This window comes from Pelodiscus sinensis, chromosome 13 (assembly GCF_049634645.1).
Source record: "Pelodiscus sinensis isolate JC-2024 chromosome 13, ASM4963464v1, whole genome shotgun sequence".
In the NCBI taxonomy this organism is placed as follows: domain Eukaryota; kingdom Metazoa; phylum Chordata; order Testudines; family Trionychidae; genus Pelodiscus; species Pelodiscus sinensis.
Genome location: NC_134723.1, coordinates 22,723,593 through 22,740,217, shown reverse-complemented (window position 1 = coordinate 22,740,217; position 16,625 = coordinate 22,723,593). Strand labels below are relative to the sequence as shown.

The window sequence follows — 16,625 nt, the reverse complement described above, 5'->3', positions numbered from 1 at the left end:
AGAATTCAGATTGTGTTTATGAGAGTAGCACAAGAACTGCTTGTCTCTTTCAAAAAGATCAGTACTTCATAGCTCTGGTCATGTTAAAAGTGCCAGGACAGTGTACCTCCTGGTATTTTGGTGATTCTGATTTCTGAAAGGAAACGGTAAACATCTGAATTTATATTAAAAAAAAAAACTTAAAAAAATAACCAAAGTTTTTTTAACTTCAGAAAAAGTGTCAGTTGGGTTTGATTCTTATTTTATCTAAATAGCCCTTCCCTAAATATGATTCTATCAGCGCGTCATACACAATAATAGAATTTGTTATGAATTGCTATGGGAAAGATTGGAAAGATTTGTTACACATGCTTTGCCAAAGTAAATACCCTGTCTAATTTTAATTGTACATTTAATCTTACTTCACTGTCTTGTTTTTGCCAATGATGCAAATATGAAACAAATATTTTTTTGCAAACTATAGCTTTGATACTTTCTAAGATTAATGTCTGGCATTAATAAGACAGAATACCATGTTTTATTTGGTGGTGGTGTGTTTCTGTATCCTCTCACATAGAACTCTGATGGCACTCTGGCTCTGAAACCCTAATATGCACATTTATTTTCCTTCCAACATCCCAAAGTTACTATAAACTAAACAGAAATTGTAAAAAAATAAAAATAAAAAAATAAAAAAGGAAACTTTTCAAATAAACATTTTGCAAAGGACATTTCCCCAATGTCTCCTTGCAAGATCCATTTCAGATTAGAGTGGTTACTCAGACGAAAGCAGCATACAAAACCTCGTGAAATGAAACATCTACTTAATAGGCTATGACCTCTTTCCTGAAAAACAATTTCTTTGAATCTGAGTGTCAATGTTTTGAAAAATAAATACCAAACAAAAAGATTAATACTTTGCTTTCTGGATAGCAGGCTTAAATGGTACCAGCAAATATGTTTTAACACACTTCCTTCACTTGCCTATCTACCAAGACCTGCCTTTGGGATTATGTTTCTTCTGTAAGATTGGAAGCCATTGATAAGCAATGTTGTTGCATGTAGCTCCTTGTGATTCTTTAGGAGTTAGGGTGTAATTTGCTTCCCAGTAATAGCTGAAAGCACTCACGATCCAATGGGAGATGCTCTCAGCCTTGATTGATAGAGCCAAATCTGGCAAGTCCTTTGTGTGTGTGGAACAGCAAACTGAGGGGGATAGATGCCAAAAGCTAGCTCCCAGGGGCACACAAGATTTCTTAACAATGATTGGGTATGCAACACCAGATCTTTAAAGTGCTAGCATGCTGTTTGAGATGGATTTTGCAGAGGCAGAGATACCTCACATAACCAATGTCCACCACCACCATCATGTTATATCAGCATCTCAGTGCTGGCATACCTAAAGGAAAAATGAAAGAGCTCTTACCAATAAGGGGATAAGCAGGGTCATCCTTTCCTGATATCACCCAGAGGTGGTAGTCACTTGGTCTACCCTGTGAATTGAAGAAGAGAAGGGAAAATTATAAAAGGGGGCCAAGCCCTGCGAGAGGCGACTGGAGAAGCTGGACATAGCACACAAAACAACTAAAAGAGTTAACAATGGAGCAGGAAATGAAAGCTGCAAACATCTGGCAAACAGCATGGTTAGGAGTGACAAGCTCTTAGAATCTGTTTGTTTGACAAGTAGCGGAAGGTGAAAGGTTCAGGAGAGGGAGAGAAAGGTAATCACAAGGATGAAAACAAATTAAGCTTTCCCCAACATCCACCTAGGAAGCTCAGATTCAGGCAGTCTCCTGAAATATTGATCAGACATCATCACTCTATTCCAAGTTCCCTCAGGACCAGTGGCATTTGCTGGCTACAAAAAGGTGTGTGCAACACTCAGCATTAGCTTCAAGTTCAGAAGGCTTCTACTTTTTGCCTTGACTGACATGTCAGGTAACAAATATTTGCTATCCACTGACACAAATATTCTTGTGTCCCTTTGGCATGTCTAATGAGGTACAAGTATGCTTGCATTAGATTTTATGTTCACCCATTATGCAAGTTGAAGAAAGGGATGAACTATTAATGTCTCCCTTCTGTTGCAAGCACTGTAAGGCAAGGAACATGCCTATCTGTGAGTATGTAAAGTTGCACATTAATGTATGACACAATATAAGTGAGTGTCTTCAATGAGGTTTCACATAAATGTACAGGCAGTCCCCGAGTTACGCGGATTCGACTTATGTCGGATCTGCAGTTACGAACGGGGCCCGTCTCCCTGGTCTCCAGCAGACCAGGGAGAGGAAGCAAAGCGGCGGAACACGCGGGCAGCGGACAGGGCTGTCCGCTGCCCGCGTGCTCCGCGGCTTTGCTCTGCTTTGCTCCCCGTCCCCCTGGTCTACAGACCAGGGGGACGGGGAGCAAAGCAGAGCAAAGCCACGGAGCCCGAGGGCAGCAGGACAGCCACGGCGCATCTGGGCTGTCCTGCTGCCCCCATGCTCCACGGCTTTGCTCCGGACGCCTGTGGTACAGCAGCTGGGGCGCTGCCGGTTGGTCCCGTAGCGGCACTCTGGGCGCTACTGGACCAACCCGGCAGCACCCCAGCTGCTCTGCCCCAGGCGTCCTGATTCAGCCACTGCTGGTCAGTTTCTTCATAAAATGAGGAATACAGGGCTTCCGAAAGAACGTGCCCACTTTTTCAGAAAATGTTCCGAAAAAGCGGACGTGTTCCCTGGACGTGGAAGAGTTTTTCTGGAGGTATCCTGGAAAAACTCTGTGGTGTAGACATAGCTGAAGTGGATATAAGCCTCTGCAAATCAATGGTGTTGCATCTATTCACACAGGCCCTGAATTCGAGCTATTAAATGGGTGTGTGCTTTTATAAATCGTTGTATATGCAGAAACATATTCACTGTAGTTTGGAGAATACTAGTGTTCTAATGGTTATAGCCAGTCATTATACATTTTTACCAGAATCTCCTGTATCTGTATTATACTGTAAAACAGAAGTTTCCAACTTCCCAACAATAGATCTAGCAGGATGTGCAGTGGATACTTACAGGAAGTCCAAGCTGATTAGCTGTCTTCTTGATCACATTGTCTGCTGTTTCTGTGTTGGACACATTTACTGTAGTGGTCTAGGCAAGGAAGACAAAGAACACTTAGAAAGTTAACGGGGTTGGGAGTCGCAAGGGTTGAGGTTTGGAAACATCATCACATGGCTTGTAATCAAGTCAAGATGCTATTTTCGGGTCCCCTGTTTAGGCAGGACAGTGTCTGACATTGCAAACATGAAGCAATGGTAACACCATGAAGGTTAGGGTTTTACCACTAATGTGTTAGCTTGATTAACACACTCTATTTCAATGGCTGTGGAAGAGTTGAACAAACCTGGGAGCACAGCAGGATCATTCCTAAGCACAATGATATTACAATGGAACAGAAGTGCTCATCACCTTTTTTCAATCACTTTTCTCCCAGAGTGCACCAAGGTAACACAACAGAAATGTAAAATACAGAATCTCAGTGGGACTCTAACATCATGTACCAGAGATGGAACCCAGACTACGTCTAGTCTGCCGAGTTTTATTGGAGAAAGATATGCAAATTCTTCTGGAACATCCCTTATTCCTCTCACTGAGAGGAATTCATGGATGCCGAAAGAACGCACCCATTTTTTTGGAAACTGTTCCATAAAAGTGGACGTGTTCCCTGGACATGGCAGAGCTTTAGCGGTATCCCAGAAAAACTCTGCAGTCTAGACATAGCCCCAGACTGATAGTTGCACTTTTAGCACAGGAGTGAAACACAGTTGCAGAACCCAAGCACTGTGACATTAGTCCTTTTTTAATGGAAGGTGAACCAGGCACGAGGCTGAGAACTTAGTGACAGGAATGTGAAAAGGCAAGAATATGCTATCATAGATAAACTGAGATGCTACCAATGAATCTACCAAGCACAAAATAATCTGTTGCACCAATAGCAAGTATTATGGGGCATTGCTCTAGTAGTAGCCACTAAAGCAAAAGTCATCACTCGTGATGAGGGGCAACACCAGGAAAAGAAATTAAAGCAGGTGGCTAAAAATAATCTCCAGAACTAGTTTTTTTCACAAGGCTGGTTATGCCTAAAATAAAACCTCCTAATTTCCTGGATTGACAGGTCTCTGAGAGGGGCTGCCAAGGGAAGCTCCCAGAGGATAGATTTTGAGTCCTCTTTCATCAACCGCTCAAGTAAGTTTCAAGAAAGAATGCTGGATACATTAGCAACATAACAGCCTCCCCGAGCCCCCAGATCTCCATGTTGTGTTGGTCTGATGAGTGGGTTCTCAGTTTTACTCACAGAAGTACAGCTGTCAGCATCCAGAATGAAGATTTGGACTGTTATGTTTTTCGGATATTCATTCTGTTTCATCTCATTGATTTGCCTGAAAATCAAGGGGGAGAAGAAACAGAAACAATCACATCATAACAGAGTCTGAGAACACAAATGCAGCTTAACAGCCAAGGAGGCAACTATCAAAAAAGTGATCTCTTCAAGTTGGAGGTGTTGATTAGTCCCAAAAACAGGAGACCCTGATGGATGCTAACCTCATAGAGCAAGGATTGGCAATGACAAAAATCAGAATGCACTGTGGAATTGTTTGGAGAGGAGAGGTGATCTGAGAGTATCAACTGGCCCCAGGTCAGTTGGGGAGATTGGACTATCTGGGCTAAACTCTGCTGTCAATAGATGCAGCAGTGGTGCCCATGCTACTGGAGAGGCGATCCCAGCCTTCTGCTTGGAAAGTCAGTGCCTATGAGCAAGGAATTGAGAGGAAACAAGGCCTCTTGTGCTGAGACAAATTGATTTAGAAGATCTGTTCAATCCTGGAAGACCCATTTTACCCACCCATTCACTCCCCTATCTGTGTTTATGGGCCTTTTGCTATGTAATCATGGATTCATAGAAGTGATGGGCTGGACGGAATCTTGAACAGTCAACAAGTCCCACCTTCTGTGCTGAGATAAGACCAAGTAAAGCTAGACCATCCCTGACACGTGTCTGTCTGGTGATGGGGACACCACAACTTCCCTTGGAAGCATATGCCAGAGCTAGAATAACTTTCTGGTTCAAAAGATTTTCCTAATATCTAACCTTAAGCTCCCTTGCCATAGATTAAGCCCATTACCTCTTGTTCTACTGTCAGTGGGCAAGGAAAACATTTGATTACTGTCTTCTTGATAACGGTCATTTGTTCGCAAGAACAAACATGACCAGTTTTTTGCCCTTTCTTGTTGCATTTCTCCGGACTCGCTTTGGTTTGTCCGCACCATTTCTAAGATGTGGTGCCCAGAACTGAACCCAGTACGGCTGCTTGAGGGCTCAGCAGTGCCAACTAGAGTGGGACAATTATCTTGTGTCTTACATACAACATTATTGCCAATATGCCCCAGAACAATATTAGCCTTTTCCACAGCTGCGTCACATTGTTGACTCATATTCAGTTTGATCTACGGTCATCCCAGATTCCTTTTATTATTACCTAGCCAGTTATTTCCCATTTTGAAGTTTATCTTGTGATTTTTCCTTCCTAAGTGAAGTACCTTGCTCTCGTCTAGTAAAGAACTTCTTGATTTCAGACCAACTCTCCTATTTATCAAGATTGTCTTTAGTGCTAAACCTGCCCTCCAAAGTGCTTTCAACGCTTCCCAGCTTGGTGTCATCTGCAAATTTTATAAGCATCATCTTCACTCCATTAATGAAAATACTGATTAATACCAGGACTGATTCCCTGCAGGACCCCTTTTGACACATCCTCCCAGTTGTTAACTACTCTTTGAATCTAGGCTTTCAACTAGTTGTGCGCCACTTATTTTCCTAGTTTGCGTTTAAGAATGCCATGTGAGACTGTGTCAAAGCCTGAGTAACATCAAGATATATCGTCCACTGCTCCTCCACAACCCCTGGGTCAGTTACCCTGTCAAAGAAAGAAATTGGGGTGTTTTGGCATAATTTCTTCTTCACAAATCCTTGCTGGCTATTATAACCTCCTTGTCCCTTACGTGTTTACAAACTGACTGTTTTCTTTGTTCCAACGAAAGTTAAGTGGCTGGTCTATAATTCCTTGGGTCCTCTTTGTTCCCTTTTTTGAAGATAGATACTATGTGTGCATTTCTCCAGTTGTCTGAGACCTCACACATCCTCCATAGGTTCTTGAAGATAATTGCTAATGACTCCAAGATGGTGTCAGCTCATTCCCTAAGAACTGTAGGATGAATTCCATCAGGCCTGCCAGCTGGAATATTTCTAAATATTCTTAACATATGTCTAAATATTCTTTCCATATTTTGGCTTGTTTTGCTTCCCTCTTGTTTATCATATGAATTATGTTGAGTACTTGGTCACTATTACATTTTTTTTAGTGAAGTCTAAAGCAAAATAGGCATTAAACATCTCTGCCTTGTTGATGTCAGTTATTAGCACTTATTCCCTTTTAAGTAGAGGACCTATATTTTCCTTTGTTTTTCTTGTGTTCCTAATGTATTTAAATAACCCCTTCTTATTGTCTGTTACGTCTCTTGCTAGGTGTAATTAATTCTGTGCCTTAATTTTTCTGATTTTGTCCCTATATGCTCGTGGTATTTTTTTGTATGCTTCATCAGCAATTTGTCCATGTTTCCACTTTTTGTAGGATTCATTTTCAATTTTCAAGTCACCTTCTGATAGACCTCTTACTATGCTTCATTTTTCACACTGGAATAGTTAGTTGGTGGTTATGCATTTAATATGGTCTCCTTGAAAACCTGCCACTTCTCCTGAACTCTCAATACATTAGCTTTTCTTCCCATGGGACCTTATATCAGTTCTCCTATTTTTAAATACAGATGTCCTTATTGTGATGCTCTCACTTCTTTCTTTTGAATCATGGAATGTATAATGAATTAATTCTAAAAAGGCTGGCCTTCAAATTATTTTGGACCCTTTCTGAAACAAAAGACTGTCCCACTGCATTTATTAGAAATTTTATGTTTTACCATATGACTTTTCCAACAGATGTGTCCCGTTAGTACCAGATCATGTGTTTTGGATGTTTATGTTATTTCTTCTATAAATAACTCATTAATCTCTTCCTTATTTGGTGATTTATAGTAGACTCCTACCATGATATCACTCTGTTTTTCCCTTTTTAATCTTTATCCAGACACTTTTGACTAGTCTGTCTCTCATGTCTTTCTAGATGTCTGAATAAGTATACATATTCTGGATGTATATTGGTATACCTCTTCCCTTTTTTCCCTGCCTGTCCTAGCTATACAAGCTATATTCCTCTATACCAATATTCCAATCATGAGATTTATCTTGCCAAGTCTTTGTGATGCTAGTGAAGTAATAATTTATTTTATGTGCTAACCCTCCTAGCACTTTCTGTTTATTCCCCATATTCCTTGCATTTGTGTATAGACATCTACCGTATATTCCGGCGTATAAGACGACTTTTTATGCTAAAAAACATCCCCCAAAAATCGGGGGTCATCTTATACGCCGGGTATACAGGCAGTCCCCGACTTGCAGGTACGAACGGGGCTTTTCTCGCCCCAGAGGACACGGACTGCGGGACCTCGCGGTCCCGCCGCCCCTGTACTCCGGGGCGAGAAAAGCTGCTCCACGTCTCCCTGGTCTGCAGACCAGGAAGACGCGGAGCAAAGCCGCGGAGGGGCTCTGGCGCGCCTGGGCTGCCCCGCTGCCAGCTTCCCCCGAGGCTTTGCAAAGACCAGAGGCACCGGGAGCAAAGCCGCAGCAGCGGCGGGGTCCCGCGCCTCTGAGGCTTTGCCAGAGCAAAGCCTCAGAAGCACGGCACCCCGCCGCCACTTCGGCTTTGCTCCCGGTGCCCCTGGTCTGCTGGGGACCGTCTCCAGCAGACCAGGGACACCGGGAGCAAAGCTGGGGAGGTGGAGGGGCGCTGGGGCGCTGCCGGTTGGCCTCTTAAGGGGGGGCGAGTATAAGACGAAAACCTATCTTTTAACTAATAAATTAGGGGGTCGTCTTATACGCCCAGTCGCCTTATACGCCGGAAAATACGGAAAGATGTTGGGCAGATTGCCCCATGAATTTCCTCTTGTTAGTCCTATAACCTTGCTGTAATTTTTCATACCCTCACTTGGTCACCCCTTTTGTCACCTGCCCCCTATGAATCTCATTTAATAGCTAAAGGCCAAGCTGAAGCTCACATTGTGACTCAGGTTCTCTTACACACCCCTTTATCTTTCACAAATCACATGAAAGCAAAGGCTGCCAGCAAGGGAAATCCCAGGTGTTCATGATTTTGGCCCAGGTGAACCTGCTTATAACTCATTCTAACATTGTATTTCAGATCATCTGTGTTCTCCCCAGTTTAGAGGAGGGGCCCTCTCTGTAACCTCCATGAACCTAGGAGTTACTGGAAACAACATATTAAACACTGTCTTTGCAAAAAATGATTTCAACCTCCAAATGACAGTCATGAAATATCAATGCAGACCCCATCTGAAGCATCATTATTATTGTGGCCATTTTCATTGCAGTGAAACAAAATCCTGTGAGAAAGAAAGAACATTTCCCAAAGACGTTAGCTTCTATTTAGTGGAATTTGTCCTGGGCTTTTAAAAACCTCTCTGCTTTCATCAAAGTATTCGAACTAGCAATGAGGAACCCAATGAAAAGCAACGGGAGTTGGGGCTCTAGCATCTAAACTCTCCCCCCACATCTGTTTATAAAGGTTTATGAAATGACAGCACAGCAAGAGAAGGATGCATCTCTTACCACAGTAATGTTGAAAGCCATCGCTCTTTCTCTTCAGATGAGCTGAGAAGGAAAAAAGGAGGCAAAGTATTAAATAATGGCTAAATGACTAATCGAGTTTGGAGGCTCTACCAGGCTTAGCTTATATTTAGTCATTAATCTCAGTTCCTTCCTGGAAGCCCTAGAACAAAAGTGCAGTCCTTTCCTGGTTCTGTTCTATTTTAACAAAAAGAAATAATAATAAAACCCCAAGAGCAGCCTAGCTGAACTAGATTTCCTGGCCAACGTGAGGGGTGTTCAGATAAGGAACAAATATCTTTCAGTGACGGAGTTAACAAGTGATGTGTTTCTTTATTTTTTTAATGAACTTTAATTGATATTTTGTTTCTACTACCATTTCCTTTCCTATGCTTCCAATTCCTAGAAGCCTTCAGTGGCACTGTCACTCACTAATGTCTCATTGCTATGTTTTAAATTAAAAAAAAAAAAGCTATCCAGGGAACAAGACACCTGCAAACACAGTGCAGCAATGGAATGCACAGGGCATAATAAAGTGCAAAGCAGCATCCACACTGTTCAGAGGGGATGGAATCAGGGCTATAACAAGGAGAGGCAAGCGGGGCGCTCGCCTCAGGTGCATTATAAGCAGGGACGCAAAGTCACAATAAGTAAAAATAATAAGCTGCAAGAGTAAAAAGCGTGCTGCGTGCTAACCTAAGGAGAGGGGGCACATAATTAATATTTTGCCCCAGGCACAAAAATACCCAGTTACGGAGCTGGATGGAATAGCAAGTGTGAAATGAGATGGTGGATCCTAGTTCCTTCACTATCAAGCCAGTTTCCAAAGCACAAACATCAGCAGCATTGTTAGCACTGACTAGCACTTGTTTGCTATGAGCCAAAAGACCCTGGATTAAATGGTCCATAGAGACAGAAATACTCTGCTATACCTGTATGATTGGGACACACTGATGAATAAAAATGTGTGAAGGAAGTTTGCATTGTAGCTTCCCATATTTTGCCCAGTGTGGATATATATAATATATAACACACAAACACACACACAGAGTTTGGACAGAAAATGAGCCCGAAGGGGCATGCCCAAAGATGAAAAGGCCATTCTCTCTGAACAACTAAATTATTTTCAGAAAACTCCATATGTGCCCTGTTTTCATATGCTGTCAGGTTAGTCAAGATGATCTTAATATATGAATATTTGCTCTATGAGTACTTACCCCTTGAACGTTTTATTTGAGAATGGATTGGATGTTTTTAATGCACCAGTAAAATAAGTGTTGGTTGAAAGAACTCTTGAGGGAGGAGGAGGGACAGGGGAAGAATTCATTGCACTGTTGAGGGCCCAGAAATCTGCACTGACACTGGTTAGTATACATATGCAGCAGTGGCCTATCTTGAGTGGAATCAGAGTCACTCAGTTGTGTGCCAAAACCCTACTTGATCTAAGGTACTCACCCAGCCACCATTACCATGTATTGGAGCAATTTGCAGTCTTCAGTGCATTTTCCCTCACAACATCCCTGTGAAGCACCTTTAGGAGAACCCAAGGCCCAGAGAATCTAGAGCCATGTCGCAGCCTGTGGCAGTGTGCCTCCCAGCACGAGATGACAGACGTGGGTAGCGGGACCCGTGCTATCACTCCAAAACTGATGTGTAGACAGGGCTTTGAAGTTGCAGCTGGAGCCAAGCTCTGAAACTCGCCTTGCCCCTCCTAAGCTTCAGAGTCTGAGCTTCAGCCTGGGACACCACTTCACAGCACTGTCTACACTGCTGCTTTCGAGCGCTAACCCAAATCTGTTGGCCCAGGCTGAGATGGAGACTCATTGCTAAGGGCTATGCACCCAAACCCCAAATCACTTCCTTTACGTCGCAGTTGAAACCTATGGCAGAACCAGGGCCTGAACTATCCTTCTTCACTCTCCCTGTGTTGCCAATAGTTAACAGAATTCTTTTGCTCGCTTGAGGAGGGTCTGTATTTTTGGAACGGGGCTCAGAGTTCTAGCCTCTCTGTCATCATTTAGTTCTAAACATGCAGCATAGTGACAGCAATGTGACTACAATTGAATGGGTTTGTTACTCTGCTGTGATACCTGAAGGAGACAACATAGTTGGTGGTAGGCCAGCCTATGACAAATGAATTTTCTGGGCTCGTCTTTTTCTCTGACACTTCGTTGAGACAGGAACCAGTCCAGACTTCACTCAGGCGCACCTGCTTCTTCAGCTTCAAGCTGGAGGAAGACCTGGAATTCAAACCAGTGATTGCTTAGGCTAATGAGGCTGGCTAGAGAGAGGCATAGTACACGTATAGACTTCCTAGTCTGTCTCTATTGATGCATATGAAATGACATCTCAAGTATTCCAGTTTTGCGTCTCCTTCCATCTTACCAAACTATGTGCCATACCCTGGTAGGTTCATGATTCAGACAAATTACTACCCACAAACAAGTATGCATCGTTGAGATCAACTAAGCTATTTACCTATTTGTTAAGTAGGAACTGAAGAGAGCTAGCCAAAAGGTGAGTTCATTTTCTGTCTTCTGCATGGATCCTCTTTCACTCTATTTCCTCAGCACTGGCAGAATGCCATGTCACTTTTTCAAGGCGTCTCATGAAGCAAAGGGCAAACTTACTTAGTTCAGATCATGCTGCTTTATGAAAACTCAGTGATAAATTAACGATAGACATTCCCAAGCATGACCAATACATTTCTATGGGCAGAATGGGGAAGTTGCAAAGTGTTAGAAGCCCCTTTAAAAATGTGTCTTCGCTGGTACCCTGATCCACACATGCCCTTGATCTTGGCTTACACCACTAGTAGGTGTGTAGACATAACCCTGTAGCTGTTTAGCTACAATGCATTCTCTTACTTGGATTTGGCAATAATCAGCGTGTCACTGAAGAGGAACAAGTGTCTCTCCTGGGTCTGCAGTCCCATGGTAAGTTGTACCCTCTCATCCAAGAGGAAACCTGAATTTGGGCTACTGAAGATCCCAGTTGGTAGCCCATTTTCTGGATGCGATGAGGAAAGAGTAATTTCCCTGGAAAAAATCATCACATGAATTGTGTAATCACTGGAACTCTTACAGACTTCATTAATAAGCCAAATAGACAGGTGGCTAGGTTGTTTCCTCTCACACAGGCTCAGACTCAGCTTAATGTAAGCTATCTGTATATTATATACTGAACGTGGAGGAAATCCTGAGGTTTTCTACTCAGGCATGAATATTATTATCTGAGAAAAGACCTCACATTGTGATCCTATAAGTGGAAAGGGAGCTGAGATCCACGCATGAGGTCACTTATCAGAAGGGAGTGCAGGCAAATTTGCAATGTTGTTGGATCAGTTCTGTTTTTATCATTGGTAGTTCCATCCATACCAAATTGCTTGTCCATGTATGGACCACAGCTTGATGAATATTTACTTTGTATACTAGCCTAGTTCCACCCATCTTATTCAGGAATCTGGCTATAATTTTATAAACTTTGAAATCTACTGATTGAAAGCATTATATAAAAGCTAGGTATTATTTCTATAGTAATCCAACTATTTTTGTTGCTACTTTAGGCTGATTTGGATGCAATAGTTTGCCTAAGAAACTATGGCTACTATATCTCTATTGCATTCAGAAAGCAGTTGCTGGGATTAAACTTGATTCTTTACTCTGCAAACTGGCAAAAAGTAATAACTTCACCGTCTTATTATTCTTTTCCCTTCCCATCGCAAAACTCCCTCTCCTGTTCTCAAATATGAATTCATAGGCTCTCTCCTCTATTAACATTTAAATGCAGCAATAGCACAATGAGGTGGGACAGATCTTCATTCTCTGCTGCTGACTTTACTAGTATAAAGTCACACAGATGTTCTGTCCAGACTGTCTCAAAACACCGTTGGTGGTGTGAGCGTACAATCAATTTTAGTTGGATTTATTAGTCCCATAGAAATGGCTGCAAATATAAAGGATACAGTATATACATATACAGCAGTTTTCAGGGAGATGGGCAAAACAGGACAGACTCTACCACTTTTACTCTGTTGAGAAATGCCTACTCAGATTGGCCCTATTAAGTTATTGGCCTAACTCTACTGCCAGCAATAAAGAGTAAAGCCACTCACTGGCTCTAGTGGAAACAGGCTGAGGTTAAGCCAACACTCACTGCTTTCGAAAATCTCCCCTAAAGTCCCCAAACACTTGTAATCTTGCAAGTCAGAGACTCTGCCTTGCCCGAGCCTGGCACTCCTGCTCACAAACAAGCACATTCTTGGTTTATAAGCCTGTTGCCTCTACAAGTGAAAGATAAGTTCACTTTAAGGCATGCCCATGAAAGTGTTGCCTGTGGGTCAGTGGAGCACTGGAGACAGGAACAGCAAGTGACCTCAGCCATGGTTTCTTAATGCTGGAGAAGTTACAAGGTTTGGTAAACAGAACAGACAAGTAGCAAAAAAAAAAAAAAAAAAAAAAAAAATCACCAGTGCTCTGGTGGCCCAAGTAAAGATGGCATTGTACCAGCTGCCTCTGAGGCAATACACCCTGAGAAATGTTTAGAGCTTCCCTCCCTTGCAAAGATGTTCTCCAGCCAAATAAAGTCAAGAATTTGGTTCTGTTTTTTTGAACCAGTGTGATCTTGGGGGGAGGGGAGATATTTGAGGGAGAGAAGTAAAAGCATTTCTGAGACATTACTTGGGCAGGGGACACAGATGACGTGAATTCTGCCATTTATTTTAAACCACCCTAAAACATTGGCTTCTGTCTGAACATTTCACAAAAGCCGGACTTACTCCCAAGCAGTTAAATACAGTGTGAAAGGAAACTGCTGCTCTTGGAAAAGGTTGCTTAGTGCAAAATATAAATCACTTGAGTTTTTATCTTTTAAACAAATATTTATGTTATAACTAAACAAATCACTGCAGCGATGTTATTTATGAGGATGTTTTATCAGAACCAAACAGAGAAAGAGCATGACACTCCTTTATCTGTTGTCTAATTGTTACACTGTGCAGGGTGGGGAGAAACGACTTAAACGCTAAGATGGTTATTCTTCCATCAGAGTGTTGTGAGGCTTGGCTACTCCTCAGCAAAACAGTTGGAAGGTCAGTGTGTTCATACTTGACTATAAACAGTGGAAGTCTTGGTGCTTTATATCTGAAGAAACTAAATTCAATAGGGCACAGGATGGCTCCGGAGCACATAAATGGGAAAGGGAGCTTTTCACGTGATGTCACCAGTTACCAATCAGTTGTTACCATCTCAAAAGTGACTTGTATGAAATTAATCTAGAAGACTCTGTCCGGTTCTTAATGGAAATGTATCCAGAGCTCTAGACCAACCATCATGTTGGTAGACGCAGCGGGCAAGAAAGCAAGGCAAGAATGGGTCACTAACACTGAATTTCCATCTTGCCTCTAGCATGGGCTGGGCATGGAGGCACATTGGTGGGATAGTACAGAAGCTCTTGCTGCCTTTCCCCTCACTGCACCTGCTCTGAGGATAACTCATTTCCCCCCTGCATTCACTTCCAAAGCTTTCATCTTTGGTGTTGCTGTCCATACTCCCCTCTTGGATGATTTGAATGATTGTTTCTGTGTTCCTCTCATCTGGATGCCATTTTGACCAAGTTTGAGTCTGGAAAGTCACCACAATCACAGGCAACAGTCTGAGTCTGGGTTTGACCAAGACTTTCCAGACATGAACTGTTGCCTGTGTTTGTAGTGAAAGTCCTGTATGGGCCCTGACCCTGATCTAAACTGACTTCAGCAAGAGCAAGCCCTGCCCTTAAGAGCATCTCTATGCAAAGAGAATCTGTTTTGACACTTGCCAATGCTGTTTTCAGGATAGCAGCACATCACTGGCACCAATAACCAAAGACAGAGGAGTCCTTCAAGTGAAGATCTGCTCTGGGTAGCTTGTATTTCCAAATTTTGCTTCTCTCTCACCTTTCCATTACATCAGTAACTTAGTTTCTTAGAGCATCATTGTTTCAGCTGGTTAAAGGGCAGACTAAACAGCAATGAATCCATCAGGCAAACAAGCACTCACTGATTGCCCAAGTGGAATTAGAGAACCCGAGAGAGGGTTTGTCTCATGTAGAACCAGGTGAGAAAGTGAAACGGAGGATTGGAATTTCTGTTCTTTCTTGGTTTTTTAAAAGAAAAACTGAAAAAGTAAAAATTCCTGATTTCTTTTAAGGGCATCATTGGCCATCTGTTGTTTGGCTTCCAGATAGAATACAGTCAGGCTGCTATGACTAACCAAATATTTATCATATGTGGCTTGGCTGCTGGCATACAAACTTCACCTTAATGTTGGCTGCTTTTCCATACAGTAAAGCCTAGATCCTGACCTGACTTACACCAGTGTAAATCCTGAGTGATTCCACTGAGGGCAATTGAGTTACTCTCCGGATTGACATCTGCACAAGTGAGATCACAGTCTGGCACTACATGTTTTCTGCATCACATTATTAAAATGTGTTCCAAAAAAGAAACTGGAACCCTTTCAGATGGGAGGTCTGTCCAGACACGAATGGCCGTTGGTATTGGCAGCTGAACTAAGACATGTATTAGAAAATTTATTTTATTTTTTTTTATTTGTAATAGGGGGGCTTAAAGATGCATGGGGATATTGAAGAGATGTTTCCTTACCTGGAAAGGGATTTGGACTTGCTGAGAGCTTTACTAATGGCAGAAGGGGTCGAGCGTCTCCTTTGGACTGTGGGCTTCATCGTCTGTGGGAGAAAGATATAGTCCAGTTAGTATAACCAGCACTCTCTCTGCACTCAGTTTACCACTTCAATTCTGTTTATTGCCTTCTATTTTTTTATATGCAATTTTTTTTCTCTAGTTATCACTCAAGGTACATCTACATTGCAACACTATTTCCGGATACTGGAGTATCCCAAAATAGCTATCTCTCATCTTCACAGCAAGATCGTTATTTCGGGCTCATTATTCCGAAATCCCTGTAAATACTCATTCTACGAGGAGTAAGGGACATTTTGGAATAGCGCTTTATTTCAAAATTTGGTGCTGTGTAGACAGCGCCAAATGATGAAATAAGCTATTTTGAAATAGCATCAAAATAAGATATGCAATTTGCGTAGCTCAAATTGCATATCTTATTTTGAGTGACAGTGATGTGTACATGCACCCTCACTGACTCTAAACATAGAAAGCAACATGAATTGCGTGTCCACTGAAGTTACATTTTGTTTCCTTGGTATTCAAACACTCAACAGCTTTCTCATTTACTCAAGAGATTCAAGATTTTCCTAACTGGAAATATATCCACTTTTCACAGCCAAAAATAAAAGTGAGTAAGAGTAATGGGCTGAAACAGAGTAGAAGAGAATTTAGGCTGAATATCAGGAAAAACCACCTAACATTCATGTCTAGTGGAACAGTCTAGGAAGAGAAATGATGGAAACCCCATTTAAAACTAAACTGGACAAAGCCATGGAGAATATATAGGAAGCAATCATTTATTGGCTGGAGGGTTGGATGACATTACCTAATAGATCTCTGCTAATTTCTATGATTCATGGATTTAGTATACAGCCTATTATTAACACCCCTAAGCTCATGTCGCTTTTTGGAACATTCATCATTTGTAATTGTCTGAACCACAGAAATCCTATCTGCCTTGTGAATGAAGTGACTAGAATGATGATCCTTGTCAGTTTGAAGAGTAAGGCTTCCAGTGAATATAGGGGTGTAGGTTGGGCACAGGTCTTTTGTTTTTCCAGTAAATTTTGTGCTAGGAAAAATGCCATATTTACAGCCTGATGACAAATCCTGAAATCGCTAGAACTGAGAGAGGCAGAAAAAGTTACCCTAAACAGCTCAGCACCCTTCTCTCCAGTTTTAAACATCCAATATCAGAGTGTAT

At 42.1% G+C, this 16,625-nt stretch overlaps 1 protein-coding gene across 1 annotated transcript in view; it reads right to left on the bottom strand.

Annotated features, from left to right (window-relative positions):
- ARHGAP20 (Rho GTPase activating protein 20) overlaps positions 1–16,625 on the bottom strand; it is a 61,371-nt gene that overhangs the window by 13,280 nt on the left and 31,466 nt on the right. The window contains exons 2-8 of the mRNA XM_006136139.4: positions 15,383–15,465; positions 11,610–11,780; positions 10,833–10,982; positions 8,746–8,787; positions 4,306–4,390; positions 3,024–3,101; positions 1,406–1,472 (exon numbers count right to left, since the gene is read on the bottom strand). Coding sequence (XP_006136201.2) covers positions 1,406–1,472; positions 3,024–3,101; positions 4,306–4,390; positions 8,746–8,787; positions 10,833–10,982; positions 11,610–11,780; positions 15,383–15,465 — 676 coding nt within the window. The remainder of the gene's footprint in view (positions 1–1,405; positions 1,473–3,023; positions 3,102–4,305; positions 4,391–8,745; positions 8,788–10,832; positions 10,983–11,609; positions 11,781–15,382; positions 15,466–16,625) is intronic.